At 39.5% G+C, this 22,102-nt stretch overlaps 1 protein-coding gene across 6 annotated transcripts in view; it reads left to right on the top strand.

Annotated features, from left to right (window-relative positions):
* The window catches only part of CCSER1 (coiled-coil serine rich protein 1), a 741,428-nt gene that overhangs the window by 465,243 nt on the left and 254,083 nt on the right, over window positions 1-22,102 (top strand). The window contains exon 10 of one of the 6 annotated variants that reach the window (XM_081924902.1): window positions 2,747-3,068. The exons of the other annotated variants lie outside the window; for them this stretch is intronic. Within the exon in view, the coding sequence (XP_081781028.1) occupies window positions 2,747-2,827 (81 nt within the window). The 3' untranslated portion in view covers window positions 2,828-3,068. Of the gene's footprint in view, window positions 1-2,746; window positions 3,069-22,102 lie in introns of those variants that run through there. 6 annotated transcript variants of the gene reach the window in all.

Consider the following 22,102-nt stretch of genomic DNA (forward strand, 5'->3'; position numbering starts at 1 on the left):
TTTAAAGCATGACCATCATGTGTCAAGATGGGAGTAGCACCCAGTTAAGACATTATAATCTGCACATAGTGGTATGGGGAGGGGTCACTCGTTTGACACGGCAACTATAATCATCACCATGTTGTTGCAGTGGGGTAGATCCAAAGGCAAGAAGGAAACCAGCTTGCTACTAACTGTGAAAGCTTGCACAACAGTCAAGTGCTATAATAGGTAGGCTCATGAGCAGCTTTAATGGCTATGCTTGGGCAAGACGAAGTACATTGTTGGTTTCAATTGCGACATTTCAATGAGGTGTAAATTCCAAAAGTGGAAGACATTGTCTGCATTTAGAAAGCCTGAATGGATCCAACTCACTATTTGAAAAGAACTGCTCTTCATGATGTGATGGAAACCACTTCATGATCTCTTCTCAAATGGTGTATTGCACGGTTACAGCCAATGATTTTTCCCCAGACAAGGACTCAAGGCAACTTACAACTAAAATAGAAACAACTATTGGGGGGCGGGATCATTAAAAATATTGTGAAGACTGTTCAATATATTCCCCTTTTTGTATTTACCCTCCTCCACACTCATTTTTTCACCCATTTTCTACAACCCTCTTGTTTGTTTGTTTTAGCTAGCAGACATGGTTGGCAAAATAAATATATTTATATGGATAGATATTGCTTTGGACATTGAAACATAAATCACTTTAAGCCAATGAACTATTTTACATGATGCACTGGACAGTTCTGTGTTCCACTTATGGATATTGCTACAGCGCATTCATGGTAAACTCTTTGTTGACAGCATTTAGGGCTAAATGCATTGATGCACAACACTCCCTTGTGGCTTCCTGGAAAGGAATGGAGTGTCTTGTCCTTGCCACCTGACAGAAATTCTGGCTCTGCATTTTGTTGCCAAAAATACCATTATGTTTACATAGGATAACATCTGTTCCTGCCATTGTTCATCTCTTCTGCTGTTGTGGGTGCTTTCTCCTTCTGTGTCTTCCGTATTTATTATGATAGTATCTGCAACATCTAAAATATGGTCCATATCTCAAAACGTATTAGCAATGCATGAACAATTTGCACTTACTGATTGGGTTCATAATTGCATGCCCATGTATTCATCTGCATTACTTCTGGATCTTATGTATAATATATGATTGCAGGTGAGCATGGGAGCATGTGCACATTTTTAATTCTTCTTCCTTGTTTTTGCTTTTGCATTTAACATATTACAAAATATTTTTCCGCCCAAACACTTAAAGATATTTTAAAGCTATTCCTTCACAAAAGTAGCTCTCTCTGTTGGCTTTTGAAGCAGAGCTGCATTTGGACGAAATGCAGTCATTCCATGTGGATTATTTATCAGAATCTCACAGTGCTTCTACTCAGTGTCTAATGCTAATAGTCACCAGTGGTTTTATTTTTTTAAGAATAGTTAAAAAATGCAGTTAAGGTACAAGATGTGGCTTTCAGTGAAAACATGAGTTACCGGTATCTCTTAACTCAGTGAATACGCAAGTTATCTTTAGTGGGAAAAAAGAGCCCAGTGATGTCTTATCTATATTATTGGAAAACCAATAAAATCTTAACTACACAATATAACAACAATAACCATATCTTAAATCAGTGTCAAAACATTTTGTTTTTGACATCCGTACAACAATCCTGTAAGGTAGGTCAGTCTTCTTATTTACATAAAAGGTAAAGGTAAAGGTACCCCTGCCCGTACGGGCCAGTCTTGACAGACTCTGGGGTTGTGCGCCCATCTCACTTAAGAGGCCAGGGGCCAGCGCTGTCCGGAGACACTTCCGGGTCACGTGGCCAGTGTGACATCGCTGCTCTGGCGAGCCAGAGCCGCACACGGAAACACCGTTTACCTTCCCGCTGGTAAGCGGTCCCTATTTATCTACTTGCACCCGGAGGTGCTTTCGAACTGCTAGGTTGGCAGGCGCTGGGACCGAGCAGCGGGAGCGCACCCCGCCGCAGGGATTCGAACCGCCGACCTTTCAATCGGCAAGTCCTAGGCGCTGAGGCTTTAACCCACAGCGCCACCTGCGTCCCTCTCTTATTTACATACTGAAGCTCAAAAGTTCAGTTTCTGCAGCGATGCATCCCTCCAAATGCTGTTAGACTCCAGCTCCCATCAAAACACAGCCAGCATGGTCAGTGATAATGGGAATTGTATATGGAGGGCTGCAGGTTCCCCACTCTGGTTAAAGGGTCACATATAAGCTAAATTCAGATCAGAGACTTCCTGACATTTATCACAGCTCCTTATCCACAAACTCTCTAGACAAACACACTAGAAAAGTCTAAAACATGTGCAGCCTGTGTTGAGTATCCAGCCAGATCTCCTTTGCGTTAGTCAGGTAATTGGATTCAGAGCAACGCTAAGCTAATATAATTTTATTAATTTTCCTCAGTTCATCTTGTTTGTCTTTGGTGCTCAATTTCCCCCTAATCTGATTCTTCGTATAGATGTGGGATCCTTCTTCATTGAGATTCTTTCTCTAAATGTGCAATGTTTTAGTTAAAAGATATGTATTGGAGTATTTCACTGATTATAATAGTAAGCATGATTATATTTGTTTTAATCATTATTATGCTTTGGCTTAAATATTTTAATACAACTTTTTAGGGCACAAGGCATCTGTAACACAAATATTGTTTTATGTCTCGTCTACCAGTGATGCATGCAACTTAATCTTTGAGACTTCATTTATCATATTTTTTTTTCTTCTTTTTTAAAGGCCCTGTGGAATTCTTCATGTACTGAACGTTCAGTTTACAAACCAATCAGCATCTCATTGGTACCAACATTATTTAATTAAAATAACATATCCTTGGACACACACACCACATAGACAATTAGTTTCACTTTGTTGCCTGTATAAAGATGAATCTGCCTTTGCCTTTGGGGGGTTTGCTGGGACAAAATGCCTTGCTCATTATAAAAAACAAGTATTCTTCACTATTCTCATTTGCATTAACAAATATTTGATTAAGTTATTACCAATAAATTATTACAGGCATTTGAAAAATCAGAATAAAGTATAATTTTATCTTCCATAACTTGTGTACAGTTGTATCATCCTTTGGGGTAAGCGGTAGTACACCTTGGTGGTTACCAAGAGCAACATTCAAGGCCAATATTCCTCTTTTAGGCAGAAAACTGTTTTGGGCCACACTGAGTCTATTGTGAATTCTCATTCCAAAATAGGCTACTAAGCAGTTTACAAAATATAAAAAGCAATTTAGGTTATTGTACAAGTTTCCTGTAAAAATCACATTTTGTGCACTTGTTTGTTTGGTTTTTTACGGAGACAGCCACAAAATTTGGAGAAGTGTAATCCAGTGGATAAGTTCGGGACTAGCAAATTAGGGTGGTTTGGTCCATACCAATACATGGATCTCTGTTGAGAAGCACCCTCCCCAGACTTTACTATAATCAGGCAATATTAAGTAACTACAGGAGAAATCACATCATCTAGTTTTATATTTACAGTTTAGCATAGGTGCAACAAAACATCAATCAGTCTTTCTTCTGTTTTCTTATTCTTACTTCTAGCTCATTTGCTGCTCTGCTAGCTGTTGATTCTCATCTTGACCCTATTATTTTGTAAAGAATTTACTTGCATATGGAACACAATTTTGAACTCTCTCACTTTTTTTCCAATTTCTCCTTCTTTGCATAGCCAAACCTAACCCAGTTTACAGATCTTTTACCTCTTTCTCTTGTACTACCATATCAGGAGTAAGGTAGCTGTGGCCCCTTCTGATGTGGTACACCTCCCTCATCCCTGATCATTGGGGATGCTGGCTGAGGTCGATTGATGGGAGTTGCAATTGAAGAACATTTGGAGGGCCACAGATTTTCTATCCTTATACTATATATTGTACAGAACATGATATAGTACAGAACACTTAGAAGAACATGGTGAGTTTTAGAATTTTAATGCTAACACGTCTTATAATCCAGTTAGTAACAAATACTGTTTCAAGGAGATTGCAGGAAACATCTCTTCACTGAATTTATTCTCTTCCTCTGTTCTCATTTTCTTCCCTTAACTTCCTTTCTGGTATCTGCATCTGATTGCATCTGTTATCATAGCTGGAAATACACCCTAAGCTCTACTCCAATGAGCTAAAGCAGGCTCTCAATGAACTCAATGGGGCTTGCTTTTGAGCAGACATGCATACGATTGCATGAGTAGAATCCAAGCAATGCAGATTTCTCAGATGTATGGCTAGACATGATATAAAACATGGCATGACTGCATCACATCACACTACAGGTAAGAACATCGGGAATGAGGCCAGGATCAGGAAAGATCAGGAAAGAAGGGAATTATACTGCAAGAGCACTTTGTTGACTATTCCTGATCTAGAAGAATGGCTTTATGGAGAAGAATTCAGTTTGTACAATACCACACCAGCAGTCTGCAGTGGTACATTCCAGGAAATGTTTTATAGTTTCATGGGTTATTTGCCTAGAAAGTATCTTGGGTTGTACTCTTGTGGTCCCTGAGAGGGCCATAGAATTTTGCAGAACTTCCACTCCTCAGGCAGAGAGGAAGAACATTCTGTCTAGCCAAAGAAGTCTTCCCACTGCAGCCAAGGAAACATCCACAGTGATCCCTCCTCTTCTGTTGGTGCTGTGACAGGAGGAGAAAGGACCTGTGTGGGGGAGGCTTTGGATCTGTTCAATCTAAATCCCTCCTGTTCTCCTTAAGTGCCCCTGAGACAAGGGGAATACATCAGATTGCATATTTTTGTGTGCCCTCTCCAGCCACTGCCCCACAAGTCAGAATCCCCCACATCTTCTGCTCTGGCTGGCGAGACTGACAAGGCTCAGAATGGGTTGCTTCTGCCAGCACATGTTATTTCAACACATACCATCCTGGGAGTGCTCTTCTAGCTCCAAATATGCATTTATTTTTACTCAATGGAAAGAGCCTTGTAGCACCACTTCATTCTCCTTCATTATGGTTGACCGTATCATTGTCATCATCGCCATCCTTTGCATGCCTCTACTAGATGCGGGCAGAAAAGAATCTGGAAGAAGAATCATTTCTCCCCCACCCTTTTACTGATGTGGGAAAGGAAAGCAGTTTGCTGGTATAAGTGAAAAAAGTCCTTGACTTCTGCTTTTACTAGTGCACCCATTGATCATGAGAAGAAAAGCTTGCATCCAGGTATTGCACAGATGTAATACAGTGGGAGGCGAGGAGACTGAAATGATAGACTATGGTGCATTTCATGCATTGCTCCACATCAGTGATGCATGCAATATGTGAGAGCTGAACTTGCAAACAGTACTCAGCAGAGGGGCCTTCTGCATCAGTAGTTGATCACACAGGTGCTGATTATTGGAGTAACTACATGTGTTCACCTACTCACAGCACTCTGCAAACATTCATGCTGAACACATGGATGTCATGTAGCTGGAGCCACTAGGGGCTGCACTGTTCAGGGCAGCAAGGACAGCTGATTTCTCTTACTGCTCCATGTGATAGCCGCACATGTAACATAAATAATGTGTGAATAGGGAGGATGAATAGACTATAATAGCTATCATTGTTTCATATGGACAGTACCTGTGTAAATCTTGCTGCATCTGCTCTGAAAATACGGTTACCAATGCAGGATGTTTTCAAGTAAGTACATCATTTTCAAGTACTGATTTTTTTTTTTAACTATCCTACTCTAAAGATATTAACATTGTGAATGTCATTACAATACAAAGCTGGATATAATATTGCAGCTTTACTGCGATAATAAGCTTACATGGTATATTTTCTACACTAACCAGAAATCCCATAACAATTCTGATATATTTAATTCCATACTTATACACATTAAACCTTTTCAGATTCACACAAATGCATAAGGTAGAACTCAGATTTTTCCATTCCATTTTTTCATTAAATTCAGGAGATAGTCTATTTTATGGTCTAAATACCTTGATGGATGCTAGTGATATTCCAGCTTCAGTGGTATTCTCACATAATGGTGCATTTGAGAAATACTGACATAACAAGACACCTTAATATTTTTATTTTATTTTTTTGCAAACTCAGAAGTACAAAATGTAGAAAAGGATCTTGGGATATAACATTCCTTTGAACAAAAGAGCTCTTTCCCCCCTTTATTGTTTGTAATGATTCTATGGAGCACTTTTGAAATAATGTTTTAAGCAATAATTAAAACAGAGAGGAGAAGAAGAAAGAGAAAGGAGTAAGACAAAAAATAACAGAAAGAAAGCAGGGAAGGTATCTAGGTGGGTTTCTTGGCCATTTAAAAGTGCAGGTCTCTTCAGTTCATGGCTGAAAAACCACGGATAGTAAGAAATCACTGGGCTTACACTTACTTAAGTATTTTATTCCTTTATTAATTCTTTAAAATATATTATTTTAACATATTGGCCAGAGGCTTCAAGCAAAATGGTAGACCCAAGTCACCTGCAACAATAAAAATCAAGGGTTCATTCACTGCATTGCAACAAAGCCAAAAGATTGTCTTCAGCTCCAAATCCCAGAGGAGAATCCCATCACCTAAGCATCACCACCATAAAGGCCCAGTGTTTCAGAAGGTCGCAGACTCTCCTTCCTTGGAGGTTTTTAAACAGAAGTTGAATGACCATCTGTCAGTGATTCTTTGTGTGATACGTGCATTGCAGGGAGTTGGAGAAGATGACCTTTCCTACTCCACATGTCTATTATTCTGGTGATTCAAGGCCACCAGCTACATAACAGGCAGAGAGAAGACCCCAAGCCAACCCTCAAGGGAAGGTCAGAGTGAATTGGTAGACACATACAGGAAGAAGGTGTCCTAACATACCCTAGATATGATCCCAGATCATTAGAGCTTACAAGAGCAAAACCAGCTGTGAATTAAGCTTGGAAATCAGAACTGATAAAATTAAACATTGATTAACCTTCCCCTCTCTGTTCTATTTGAGTGTTTCATTGGAGGTTGTGGTTTGTTTGTTTTGAAGCAAAGGGCTGTATAGCAAACTTTTAAATGACCATGCACTGATGACATATTCCTTTTAGTTTGGGACTGTTAAAATAATATGATGTAATAGGATTTGACTGGAACAAAATCCTAGTCAATGTCCTTTAAATGTACATATGTGGTTATCTCCAGAACACCCCAAACAAAAGTGGGACAAAAGTGAAGGGGGGAGAGCCTTTTAAGGTGAGAGCCAGTGTTGGGAACAATTTGTCTTCATAAAATGATATGTTTAAGAGTTCCTCTGGGTGTCTTGGATTACATCAGAATACATTTCGTTTGGTGGCTGGAAAGGCTGTAGAGGTGAAGGTGAGAAGTATACTTTAAGATTTATGGACGCAGAAGTTTCTGAAGACATAAGCAGAAGCAGAAAATTACTCAATACTTTCCTTCTCTGAAGGTTGGCAATTTGTCCCATATGCATATACACATCAGACCCTAAACTTCAGAAAAAGTCTGAGGGATGAAGTAAGGTCTGGGATTTGGGTTCACTTACAGAATAAGAAATGCATTGAGCTGTTTCTATTTGTTTCAATGATGTGTTTTATTGTTTCATAGCTCTATTCTTTTTGTAACACTTGTTTTATGTTTTGTACCCTACTCTGGTACCCGCAGATGAATGGTGGGTTATAAATGTTTTAAATAAATAATAAATAAAAATTCCAGCAAGTGTAAGGTAAAGGTAAAGGAACCCCTGACCATTAGGTCCAGCCGTGACCGACTCTGGGGTTGCAGCACTCATCTCGCTTTATTGGCCGAGGGAGCCGGCGTACAAGTTCCAGGTAATGTGGCCAGCATGACTAAGCCACTTCTGGCGAACCAGAGCAGCGCATAAAAACGCCCTTTACCTTCCTGCCGGAGCGGTACCTATTTATCTACTTGCACTTTGACGTGCTTTCAAGCTGCTAGGTTGCCAGGAGCAGGGACCGAGCAACAGGAGCTCACCCCGTCGTGGGGATTTTAACCACCGACCTTCTGATTGGCAAGTCCTAGGCTCTGTGGTTTAACCCACAGCACCACCCGTGTCCCACCAGCAAGTGTAGTCCAAACCAATTAATAGGTATCAAAATACAGGTATCGGTTTATTGTTTATTTTCCCTTTCATCTGGAAACAAGCAAACAAGCTCTTGGTAACAATTCATGTCCTTTAGTAGATCAGAACTCTTATCCTCTTTGTTTATGTTGAAAAGAAATGGTATGAGTGATACAGAGATTTCCTTCCTCCCACTATCTCCTTGGCTCATCTAGCTCTGAGTGACACCTCCCATGTGCCAAGTTCCTTCCTTCCTTCCTTCCTTCCTTCCTTCCTTCCTTCCTTCCTTCCTTCCTTCCTTCCTTCCTTCCTTCCTTCCTTCCTTCCTCCCTCCCTCCCTCCCTCCCTCCCTCCCTCCCTCCCTCCCTCCCTCCTTCCTTCCTTCCTTCCTTCCTTCCTTCCCTGTGTTTTCTCAAATTTAGCAAGTTGTGGATGGAGGGAGTGAGGAGAGGACACATCCACCAAACCTTTTATGCAGTGATGGAGTTTGGGCTCTCAAATTTCACTGGCGCCTTATGTGACACTAAAAATCAGCCTTCCCCTGCCCCCCATTTGTGCTCCTTTCTACAGCGTTGTTTGTGGCACCCACTACAAAGTTGTGTCCACCGTGGTCATGCATTGGTCACACTACCCTAAAACCACCTATACTTTATTTGCTGTTCTTGATTGTTGTCATTCACTCTTGGAAATGTAAGGGGTTTTTAGTAGCATAGGAGCTAAAAAGAATTTCACATCTAGCAACCAATGTGCCCCTTTGGTTTCAGATAATACATGGGTAGGAAAGTCTAAAAAGCCCAGGACACACATTTTAACAGCCCTCTGGTGGCTATGGTGCCTCACCTACCAGAAGTAAATTCAGCATTAACTCTAGAAGTATATACTCAATCCTGACCAAACGTAGCCTCTTGGTGCATATTTTGCTCTAGGGGGGTTTAGTTTGGTCAGAATCGAGTGTGCACTCATCTGGTAACAATACAGAGGTATTGTATTTTGATTTAAATTATAGCCATTATTTCTAAGTTTGCATCTATACATATAAATTAGCTTCTTCTTCTTCTTCTTCTTCTTCTTCTTCTTCTTCTTCTTCTTCTTCTTCTTCTTCTTCTTCTTCTTCTTCTTTTTCTTCTTCTTCTTCTTCTTCTTCTTCTTCTTCTTCTTCTTCTTCTTCTTCTTCTTCAATTCCATGCCCTCTTCTATCCTCTTTTTATTTCCTCTTTTTTGGCAAAGTGTTCTGAACCAGCCTGGAACTTGATTTGATGGCTCAGATGCACTCAGCTCCTGCTGTCTGCAGTGAGAACAGTATTATGGACTTGATGGGCTTTTGGCTTATCCAGCAGGGTTCTATGTCTCTTGAGAAGTGCAGTGCGTTTTTTGTTAGCTTTTATTTAACTCTAATATTCCAGACAGTTCCAAGGAAGGCTAAATAACTACAGGTTCCAGAATTTCTGTTTAAAGTGAATGGCCTTAGAAGAGAGTTGGAATCTCAGCAAGAGCTTTAGACAGATGTTTCTTTTTTTTAACAGATTATTAAGTTTGGGAAAGACACAATTCAAAGTGATCGTGTTTCCCTTTAAAACCCTAAATGTCTTTGGACCAAAGTACTGAAGGAATGCCTGCTCCCATACCAACCTGCCATTGAAATAATCTTAAAAGTCTCCTCCTTTATGGAATTTCCTCCCCAGAGAAGCCCAACATTGGTACCAACATTGGTTGGTGATGGCAATTTTATTATTATTATTACTTTCCCAGGCCTTGTAATGTATTAATGATTTTTGTAGTTTTATTCTTATTTTATCTGGTAAACAGTCCCAGAAATAGCTAGATTTTTTTAAATTAAATAAATGAGCTTGGAATGAATTCCACTTTGGAAACCCTGCAGTTTGATTCAAACTCTTAAACCAGGATATAATTTTGGGCAGAGCAGTTTAAAAATCTGCATTCTGGATTTGTAAAGATAGTTTGCTGTTCAAATTTCATTTTTGATTTTAAAGTGTTTCTCTTAATCTGAAATCTGAGGACGCTGCAAATCTAGTCAATAACATTGTATTCTATGAATGTTAGAGTCAAATCTAAAGAAATAATGGGAGAAAAATGAAATTGGAACTACAGAGAGAACATACAGAAAAGGTGAGTACCCAGAAAAGGATAACAAGATGAATGGAAGGCTTTGAAGAGATCTATTATGGTAGTACAAGCCTAAAATAAATTATTTTGGTCTTCACTATTATTACCTTTTCATTTATGAGCTGTCATCCCCTGATTTTTTTTAAAAAAAATATCTCTAAGATTAACTTCGCTGAGAACTTCATGGGGTGAGTGAAGCTTTTTTTTTTTATTACTGCTTTTGGTTTCTGAGAGTAAGGATAAATAACGATACCACCAAATTATAATGCAGTTGGTTAATATTATCTTTCTCCAAATCTAATCTAAGCACCAGAATGAAAATGTATGACTTTAATTAATGCTACTCTGCCTATCTAGGCTCGAAGGCTGTGAAGAGTTTATGATGCATCATAGCATATTTAAAGCTCCATAAAATATATTCTTACTGTTTATTTGAAAACAGCAAAGATCGCCATGAGCACAAATTGTACTCCACATGTGAAGAAATCATTGCACTGACAAGAAGAAAAGGCATTTATAATGCCATTCAAAAAATATTTTCATAGTTAATGAGTTATGTTTTTTGTGGTTTATTTAAAAGGGGGAAATATAGCTGGAGATGCATTACTGTGGCCTTCACAAAAACTATGTACACCCAAACAAGATCAGGGAAATGTAATACTTCTCCTAATACATATCAACATCATTAGAGCCTGATGCATCAGACCAATGGCCCATCTAGTCCAGCATACTATTCTTGTACTGATTAGCCTATAGGAAACCCACAAAGGAAATCTATAGAGCTATTGTGCCAGGTTTACCCGAAGAACACAGAAATGGCATGGTCCATACTCAGAGTCCTTACAGTCACCATTGAATAGACAATTGCTGTAATAAACTACAAGCTCAAGGGGCCTAAAATATATGATAAGGCAGGAAAGATCAAAGCCGTGATAAATTTTAAATGAATAGTGTGGACGGGTTGGGTGGAGCATGGTGGTACACAGTGGAGAAGGTAACAGAAGGTCAGTTTGTTTTAGAAAATGTTTGGGTTATTATTGTTGTTAGTGAAATTGAGGATAGTGAAGAGATCATTTTGCTGAATATTCTCCAGGGTAGATTGGAAGTTCTGCCCAACCATTTAGGAGAGCGTAACAAAACATAATAATAAATGGTCAGAAGTTTTGCAGTTGAAAATTAGCTAAAGAATCTATGCACGAAAGATGGAACAGTTGTCATCACTTGACTATTGTCCATGCTTGCTGAGTCTGATGGGAGTTGGAGTCCATCCCTGCTATAGATGGAAGACTATGTCATCCTCTAGGATGGGTTAGAAGTTTGTCTTTTCCTATGTGACCTGATTTGATGGAAGTCAAATCCAGCATCTTTATTTATTCATTTATTTACTTTCCACTCTGCAGTCTTCCAATATGGCTCAGGAGGACAAGTCTAGTGTTACTTCAGCTGAAATTGAGCAACACAAGTTACCATATTGCAGTCATCTTTGGTTTCCCAACCTGAGGAAGTGTGGATAAAATATTTTATTCTCTGATCTATTGCCTTTCATGATGCAAAGTAGGTTGAGCCAGAACTTTAAAAAGGATTTGTATTGGGGATATGATAGGGATTTTTTGTAAATTAGGCGGTACTTTATGCTTCTCAATGCACCTTAGATTATAAGCATATTTAAACTGTAAGAGCTTAGAAGGGTGTTATGCCATTAGCATACATCATACACTCTATGACATACATAATGCAAATAATGGAAGCTGGATAGATTATCTTGATTTTTATCCTTGACCTGCTGCTATCTATCTAGTTATCTTAATAGAAATATATATGAGGACTGAATGCTGACTGTGTGCTGTATATACATTTTTAATATAGTGCGGTTTTAGAATTCATTTATTCATTTTGGGGGTAATGGAAGTTCCTGCTTGTTAAGAACAAAACAGAACATTAACATTAATGATACAACAGGAAGATGAAGCATGAAGGTAGCTGATTATAAAAGGGATTTGGGGACAATAATGCATTGTTTTGGAGGAAGGAAAATATATTGCACTCAAATATCTGCAAAAACATTGCATGGAAATGCCACATCATACAGAAGATAAAATCCAAAAAAGGAAGGTGGCAGTTTAATGCTTTATTATGCAGTGCCAGCTTTGTAACTTGTGGGACAAATCTGTAAAGTCATTGAACAAAGATGTAAGGCTGATTCACACATGTTTACTCAGCAATGAATGGAATTGTCAGGTTTAGAAAGAATTATGTTTAAGCTGATGTCAGATATTTTCAGAAAGTTCTCTCAGTGGTATTTAATTGTTGTTGCTGTTTAGTCGCTTAGTCATGTCCGACTCTTCGCGACCCCATAGACCAGAACACGCCAGGCACTCCTGTCTTCGGTATTTAATTAGTGGCAGCTATTTACACACACAGGTTGTCCAACGAACACGTTTGTGTGAATGTGGCCAGAATACACCACCATGACAGAGATGAAGAAACTGTTTCATCACCAGTGAGCTAAGTGTATTGTGTTCTGCCCTTTGTATTGAGCTTCCATAAATTTTTAATGAATTTCCAATATGGTGGCTGCTCCTTCAGTGATATGGCAGGCGAATCTTAGCTCAAAATAAGCTGATCAAAATGGCAGAACCAAAATACCAAAGCCTGGAGTTCAAACACTGAAGGCAATATAATCTCAGTATAGAATCGTTATTGATGTGCAAAAGTAAAATTATTTACTAGAGGAGATGGCGGAGAGAGTAAATTATGGCTCTTCTAAATTGGTCAATGGTTTGACTCAATATAAGGTTCATATATAACCTTGTTTGGGATGAGCATTTAGGGTACCATTTGGAGATTGTGCAATGGTACAAAATCTGGAGTTCCATTTTTAGGCTAAAAATCCAGCAGAATTTTCAGAAGCCACACACAAAAATCTGAGGTAAAATCTGAATAAATGACCTCCAGCCTACTGCAGTGAAATGAAGAGGCAAATACAGTAGTGAATGTTGCGTGCAATGTGGGAAAACTGATATATGTCTTCATTGCTGTGGTGGGAGCATCTTGTAACCCAAAGATGTTGAGATTAAATATGGCTAACATGCAGTAATAACACTGTCCTGTTTGCAAGAATCCCAAACGACTGCTATTGACAGTGTAGCCCTGAAGCATCCCTTCTACAGACAGAACAGGACATGTCTGCCTGCCGCTATCAGACAAGTATGAGCTAAAGCATGGAACTTGGTGGTAATAGAGAATGTGACCTCATAGATGAAAGAAATTAGATTCCAAAATAAGACTCTCTTGCTATTTAGTGGTCTCTTTTGATTTTCACATGTTCAATTCCCTGAAGAAAAGAAAAATGCTCTTAATATTAATGCTAGGTGCATAGCCTTATATTGGTGCTAACGAAAACCTTCTCACACTCATTTTTATGATGTATGTGTACATTTCTTCTGAGGAATAAAACCTTTGAACGTTAATGTTTTGTCTTTGTAACTGTTTGTATGTGATACATAGGCTGCAAATTCTATTGATTTTTTAGCTGAGTGGTTTTATTTATTTTCTATTAATTAATCATTCATTTTTCAGTTGCTATGATTCATTTGATATTTGTTTTCTGGGTACACTGTGCATCAATGATATGCAAGACTTTTGTATTTGCGTAAAAATGAATAAACAGAATGTGGTGGGTTTGTGTTTTTTTAATAGTGTTAATATTCCTGCTGTCTGTCAGGAGAAATAGCCTAGGCAAGTGATTCAAAGTTTGTCAGAAAGGTTACTATGAACTCTAAATATAAACCCAGGCAAAATATGATATCAGGAGTATTATTCTTTCCACAAGGAACTGTGTTGCTATACTGGAGCCAAATCCAGCACTACTTTTAATAAAGTTATCGTGCTGCTATATGTACGAAGTCAGTCTACCAGCATCTATTCTGACTGGTGGAAGTTCTCCCTAGTTGTACTGCCTAAATTCTGAATTCCATTTGGTAAGGAATGTTGTGCTCATGTCCTACTTAGGGTTTCCCATACACAGAGGTAGGACATTGTGTTTCACCCCTTGAGGCAAAACAGGAAAGTGTACAACCCCTCCCCCCAACTGCTTCCATGCCAAAGGCTCTCTTACTGGGGTCACATGGCATGGCGGTTTCTGCCAAGATCTGGTGGAGTTCTTTTGAGATCTCATGAGAGTTCCACGAGATCCAATGCAGAAGCCAATGCAGCACAACCCCTGCAGTGGCAGAGACAGGCCTGTGGGGGTGCTGTTTTGTGCAATTCCATTGAACAAGGTGGCTGCTTTAATCCATCTGCTTTAAGGTGCACAGGTGGACCTTTGGCTAAACCCAGCAAGGCTCTTCTAACTTTCTTTTCCCCTGCTGCTCTAAGGTGGGTGAAACCAGAGAATGAACACATATAAATCATGGACTCTACTGAAAAGCTCCAGCCCCTCTCCTATAAATTCACCAGTGTTTGGCAGTCCCAATCTCAATAGCTACCTGAAACAGCTTTGGACAAGTATCTTATATAGATGTGCATAGATGTTCTTATATGATAGAATCCGACCACTACATTTTTTGTAAAACAAAGCAAAACAAAAAAAAACCTAGCTTCTGCAATTGGTAGGCCTTGAAAGTTACCAAGAGCAGTAAAGAGTTCTAAAACTCTGTGTTAGCTTTCTGTTCATTCCTCATCCGTTGCCAGAACAAGCAGGCTGACCTCTCTCAGATCTCCTCAGCCATCAGAATAAAAGAGTGTCATTTCAATGCACTCAAAGCCAGCAAGTCAATAGTTATTGCAAGAGAAAGATATAGTTTATATCCCACCATGGCACAGTTGTCTTGTTCAGTTATGGACTCCAACATTGCACATTGATTGGTTTTGCCTCTCTGCTTTGAAGTCGCAGAAGCAGCAGAAAAAAAAAGTCTTCCATGAAGTTCTGGCTTGTACCTGACTTCTACATTCTAGCAAACAGTTGTGTGTCTCTGTGTGTTTTACTGCTGCTATAAAAATCCCAGCAGTGCAATGACACAGTTCAAGCACAATATTGATTTTGGGTTTATTTTAAACAAAGCTAAATGTTACATCTGATTAACAGTGCATTGGGTAATTTTAATTTGTAGGTGTAGTTTTAAACTCCAGGTTTAAGAAGTTTCTCAATCCAGAGAAGTTGATGGAAGTTGGGAGTATAATAATCATAGGGCTATTTTGCCACCAAAAGTTATATAACTTACCCCAGACAAAGGTCAGTAATCAGGATTCACTCAACTAAACGTACGATGCAAACCAAACCAGTGTCCTGTTCCCATCCTGCAGTATTTCCTCATTTTACTAGTAGTTACTGGGGTTATCTGGTGTGAGACAAAAGATCACCAGAGAGCCACAGGTTGGGATGTGTGTGCCACTCTACTGTATAGTTTTAATAGCATCACTTCTTCTATTAGCAAACTTAGGTGGTGAATGCCAGCATGACTGAAGCCAAAACGAGAAACAAGAGGGAGGCATCAGCAAGGGAACTCTGTGATTTGCAGAAGTAGAATAATAAAAAAAGCCCTCTGAGGGGGCATTCCCCCTCAAAAACAAAAAGCAGCCCAAGGAGAACTGAACATGCTTGCTTGTCACAGAATGCTAAGTATTAATTGGTGAAGAATATTGGAAAACTGAAGAGGGACAAGATGAAATAGAGTATGTAGAGGAGAACATGACTGGCTTGCTGGAACACTGAATGACTGTTAGGTCATGACAATATACTGCAACATTTTGTTGCAGGCCCCACACGTTTCCATATGCAGTGGTACCTCGGGTTACATACACTTCAGGTTACATACGCTTCAGGTTACACACTCTGCTAACCTAGAAATAGTGCTTCAGGTTAAGAACTTTGCTTCAGGATAAGAACAGAATTTGGGCTCTGGCGGTGCGGCGGCAGCAGGAGGCCCCATTAGCTAAAGTGGTGCTTCAGGTTAAGAACAGTTTCAGGTTAAAAAGGGACCTCTGGAACGAATTAATTACTTAACCTGAGGTACCACTGTAATTCTTATGTGTGGCTAATGAGTAAGCACTCTGGCTTTCATTACTGAGTTTTTAATACTGTACTGTGTAAGTAATTAGGACCAGACGCACTAGTAAATAAAACAGTTGCTGAATGTAAATAGAACAATATTTATAGTGTAGCTAATAAATAAATACATTGGTTCATGCAAAGTCATTGCAGAAGTGTTTTCATTCTGTGTTTTCATTCCAAAAACAGGTAGAAGAAAACTGCATTGGCCTTCGTTTCTGTCATATTCCAATAAACACAGAGTACCTGTTCTTCTGTGTTGACGGCAGATTTCATGCACACACATAGTGAGCCAGCGAAACTGCATTACCAGCACAGCAGGCCCTGGCACACGCATAAGCAATTAGACACAGAAATGATCATAATTGAATATCTCAACACTTTCTCCTACTATAGCTGACATGTCCCTCGCTAATTTATCTTCCTCTTTCCTTCCTAGAGAAATAGTCAACAGCTGTGGCATCAGACAGAACTTAATTTGGCAGCTGGAAAGCCCAGATGCCAGGCCCTGGAATTTACCTATAAACTTTTGGAAATATATATTTCTGGAAACCTTGTTGGGATCTGATGCCAATGGCCCTACTTGGCTTTATAAAACAAGCCTTTGCTAGTTAAATACCTGGCTTCCCTTCTGGAAGCCAGGCAGTTGTCCAAGATGGTAAATGCTGGTGTGTGCATGTAAGTTTTAAAACAAGAGAGTAAGAAAGACTAAAACTGCAATTCTCTCTTTTTTTAAAAAAGTAATATTTATTAAAGGTTTAAGGGTTATAGAAAGGAAAAAAGGAAAAAACAAAGTTAAACAAAACAAAACAATACATTACAATAAAGAGAAAAAAACAGAAAACACTACTTATCTTAACAAAACAAAAACAAAAACAAAAACAGAAACAGAAACAATTAAAAACACAACGAATATTCCCATAACTTACCTTTCATTTACTTGTTTCATTGACCTCCTCACACCTCCCTTTTTTGTATTCTAGTTCAGTTAGCTATTTCAGCAAATCCTTTCCATCTTTCTCAGTTTTTGTCCTATAATTTGTCTTGACACAATCTAACTTTACTTTTCCCCCTTTAGCCGATTAACAATCTATTTTTACTTAATCCTTTATAACATTTCTGCTAAAGCCATATAACTTCATTCCAACATCCTTCTAACATTCATTAATTTTACAATGTTTCTGTAAATAATCTTTAAATTTCTTCCAATCTTCTTCCATTGGCTCTTCTTCCTGGTCTCGGATTCTGCCAGTCATTTCCGCCAGTTCCTTGTAGTCCATCAACTTCATCTGCCATTCTTCCCGGGTGGGTAGATCTTGTGTCTTCCAGTGCTTTGCAATAAGTATTCTTGCTGCTGCTGTAGCATACATAAAGAAAGTTCTATCCTTCTTTGGCACCAATTGGCCGACAATGCCCAGGAGAAAGGCCTCTGGTTTCTTCAGAAAGGTATATTTAAATACCTTTTTCATTTCATTATAGATCATCTCCCAGAAAGTCTTAATCCTTGGGCATGTCCACCAAAGGTGAAAGAATGTACCTTCAGTCTCATTACATTTCCAACATTTATTATCGGGCAAATGGTAAATTTTTGCAAGCTTGACTGGTGTCATGTACCACCTGTAGATCATTTTCATTATATTCTCTCTTAAGGCTGCAATTCTCTGATCAGTTGGGAATACATATTAAATGTGGTAGGACTTACTTTTGAATAAATACATGTAAGACTGGGTTGTATCTGCAATAGCAGCTTCCACAGGTATGGAGTGTGATCAGAAGTGTCACTGTATAATAAAAATGTGCATATTTGATGGGGGAAAATTGATCTAATAAATACTGTATTCTCCTTGTCTTGCTTTTGGGTTTTTCAGCAGCTCAGTTAAGCAGTGATTTCTGTCCAGGACCTGGATGGAAAAAAGGTGAAAATTTACCAGGCTGAAACACACATTAATGGAAATGCTTTACAATAAGAATGAAAATGAGCTGATGGAGAATCATGGCTCAGCCACAGACAATTTTGTACTGGGTTTGCAAGCTGAATATGAAAAATAAAGTGTGTGTTGACCTTCTGTTCAATTATAACTGGAGCAATTTGTGGCACTGAACAGCTCCAGTTTGTAGAAACCTCCAAATGCACATGAATCACTGGATTATAAAAATATAGGAGGAGACCTTAACCTCTTTTTATGTGACCCCCCCCCGCCCTCCCCTCCCCAACATCTCCTGAAGTTGCTTAGATCTAAGACGGAGGATTCTGCATTGCTTGTTACAGGATCAGCTTTTTGAAACAATGTTCTAGTCCGTGGTTTTCATTTATTTTGTGGGAAACTGTAATGAAAGAGGTGACATTGACTTCATCCTGCCTATTACTGGAGCAAGCAGGATTCACAGTTTATCTGTGCTTGCATATGTTATTACTTGCGCTAATTAATCCCATTTGCAAAGGCAAATTATGATTGGCATTTATCCTTAAAAATTAAGAGCTAATTACACAGAATATAATCTTCAAATTTGTATAAGGGGGAGCTCTGATTTTGTGTGCGGAAGAGAGAATGTTTAAGTAAATTGGCTCAATGTATACAATATTTGCATATGCTAATTAGTCACTGCTTCATTGTATTTGCCCCAGCAGGCGGGTTAAGTTCTCATTACTCAAGTTGCTGCCTTGTGAGTCAAGGCTGACAGCAGATCTGCTCTGAGGCTGGTCTAGAACACTAAGCAAGCTGTGAATCCGTTTAATCCCACTGGCTGGCACTCAGATGAAAGAGCACCACTTTTATGATTAATGACCTTGATAGATTTTAGTGCAAACATTGTTTCTTTCAAAGGACTCAGATGTTTCGGAGTATGACTTTCAAAGAAGCATGAGCTGTAAACTATTTTCAGGGAACCAATGTACCAGTCGTTGAGATGGAGTACCTTAAGTTAAGCCAAAGTTTCTCAAGATTTTAAAGTTTGCCCCAGCTCTTCATCGATTGTACCTTCTGCGTAACCAATCCAGTGTTGAAAACTAGTGCTATATGTTCCTGAGTGGAGCATGCAGAATTTCTTGCATGTCGAGGTCCCCCAAGCCACCCCTAAATAATTCACAATTCACACATAATTTTTGTTTAAGGTTTTTGTCATAATTTTGGCCACAACGTTTATTAAAATACATAAATGTAAGTGGTTGCTAAGGCATTGGTTATGACTATCTGTCCCCACGCCCAGGGACAGACCTGACTTCTGGATTCCAGCGAAACCCAGTAAGGGAAAACAATATTGGGGAGAGCATGGAGCCGGGCACCAGACCCTCATCCCCGTCCCCGCCTGCTCCCGGGGGCTTGCGCAGCCCTAAGCCCCATTCAGGGGTACGGACGAAAGAATAGCAAGCCCCTGGATGCCTTTAACGGAATTCCCTTTCCGCAGCAGCATTGGAGGGGCAGGAACTGCCAATCCTTACCCCTCCACCAACCAATTTATAAACCAATGCCTAACCACAACCTTACAAGTTGTGACGAATTTGCTACGCAGTAGGCAAAAACCAAATGGCACCAGCCAATCAGCCAGATGGACAAAATTCCTACCAGGCCCCTGCCCCAACGGTAGACGACCCCATGACAGGCATAGCAAGGTCAGCGCAATAGGTCTAGATTAGGGAGGGTGGGTGGATGATCCGATGCATGCAGCAAAAGAGCCCAGTCTTTGCTGCGTGACTTGATGTCCCCCTAAATGGCAAGACCAAAATTTGCCCAGTAATCCAACCCCCCCAATCACTGTGGATAGTCATCCATACTAACCCGCCCAGCAACAGAGGGGTGGCCTGTCAGACCCCACTGCAACACGTTCTCTCTATGAAGGAGAACACGCTTTGTAAGAGTGACAGCTTCATAAAATGAGCGATAGGTTCTGGTCAGAAATCTCAAGCCCTCATGTGTCACCTCTGTGCTGTAGCCTTTTAAATGGGGGTGGGAAAATTCTGTTTGTTTGTTATTACTGTATGCATTTTTGTGTCTTCATATTGAGAGCCAGTGTGGTGTAGTGGTTAAGAGCGGTAGTCTTGTAATCTGGGGAACCGGGTTCGAGTCTCCGCTCCTCCACATGCGGCTGCTGGGTGACCTTGGGCCAGTCACACTTCTCTGAAGTCTCTCAGCTCCACTCACCTCACAGAGTGTTTGTTGTGGGGGAGGAAGGGAAAGGAGAATGTGAGCTGCTTTGAGACTCCTTAGGGTAGTGATAAAGTGGGATATCAAATCCAAACTCTTCTGTAAAACTGTGATCTTTGGAGGAAGAGTGGTATAGAAATATAATAAGTAATAACAATAACAACACTTCCCTTTTCCCTCAGATACTGGATTGGATCCAGACTGAATAATGCTGAAAGCAAATCCATTAGAATCAGTGGGACTCATGACTTTTAAGTCCCAGTTATTTCAGTAGGTCTATTTGGAACATCCAAACCACTTTCAGTGCTTTTAAGTTATGTTGTTCCATGATCGTGCAGTTGTAGCCTGGTTTATAATTTCACAAGGGTGAGAATCTATGTAAATGCCATGGTACAATGTAACTTGCTCAACATTTCTTGGTGATTTCCCCTTTATTTAACAAGTCATTGGTCCATCAAGCCCAGTATTTTCTTCCCTAATAAACAGTTCTTCAGTGCTTCTGGTGAAGCATTTCCCCCAGACCTTTTACTGAGATGCTGAATCCTAGACCTAATGAATGCAAAACTCATGTTCTCTGCCTAAACTATGGACTCCCTTGCTATATTCTCCCTTTCTACCTACCTATTTTGGTAGCCTCTCAAATAATATGTTTAAGTCAGATCTGGTTTTGGTGCAACATTATGGGTTTTTTGCACTTCCTAAAATCGTTGAGTATAGCTCTAATAAGAGAGGTGATCATACTGAATATTACTTTTTTTTTTTTTTTTGAAAATGTCAGCTGGCTTTTCCAGCCTCCCTACATAAAAGGACCTGAAAATAATTTTAGTTCAGAAGTCTGCATCTGTGGAGTTCTCATTGACATCATAATGACTTTGAATTTCACCTGCATGCATTCTTTTAAAAGGGACTTATAAAAATTTCTCTCCAAAGGCTTCTTACTGAGTAGGTTATTATTTGCATAATATTTTGCTGCCAAGCCTTCGGGGTTACACAAATTTAATCACGATGGGAAAAGAGTAAGACTTCAATAGGTATTGGCAAAAATCTAACACTCCTGCACTTACTGAAGCTTATCTAAGAGTCCCAGGACAGATTCTTAATATTTTTGGATCTGCTCATGAATATTGACACCTGGTCCTGCACATTTTTATCTATTCTGAGTTTCTTCTTCTTCTTTTTTTTAAAAAATATCTCCCCAGTAAACTCATTTAGTCTGAATTAGAATTTAAGGTCAACTGAATTCTTTCCAAACTTTCATAAAAAATATTAAGGACTTTTGCTGTGATTTAATTAAGCAGACAACCACACAAACAAACAATATTGACTGTTCTGCAGAGAAACGTTTAGGTCCCTAGATGTAAAGATGGCAACCCAAAGTCACTTTTAAGTTGTTTGCATTTCTGAAACACTCTCCGGTATTGCGGTTCATGAATGTTATTAGACCATGAAGACACGTTAACAGGCACCAAGGAAAGCAAGGAAAGCAATTTGCTTATGGTAACGCACCTCTTTTTCTTTTCTTTTTTTACCATCCTTCACATGCAGACTGATGCTATACCATTGCGAGTTTCCATGCTGGGTCCTTCCAGAGGCAGATTTAGGGCGTGACTGGTTCTGCCACAGTGGGTGCTGAGCCTAGAGGATGCTGCAGATGGGGAGGGCACCGAATTTTGGCCTCACTCAGTGCGCTGCTGAAATTTGAAAGACAAAAGTCTGCTGTTGGTACTTCAGTTGCTGGAATGTG

Source organism: Podarcis melisellensis (assembly GCF_964234715.1).
Source record: "Podarcis melisellensis genome assembly, chromosome: 9".
Classification (NCBI taxonomy): Eukaryota; Metazoa; Chordata; class Lepidosauria; order Squamata; family Lacertidae; genus Podarcis; species Podarcis melisellensis.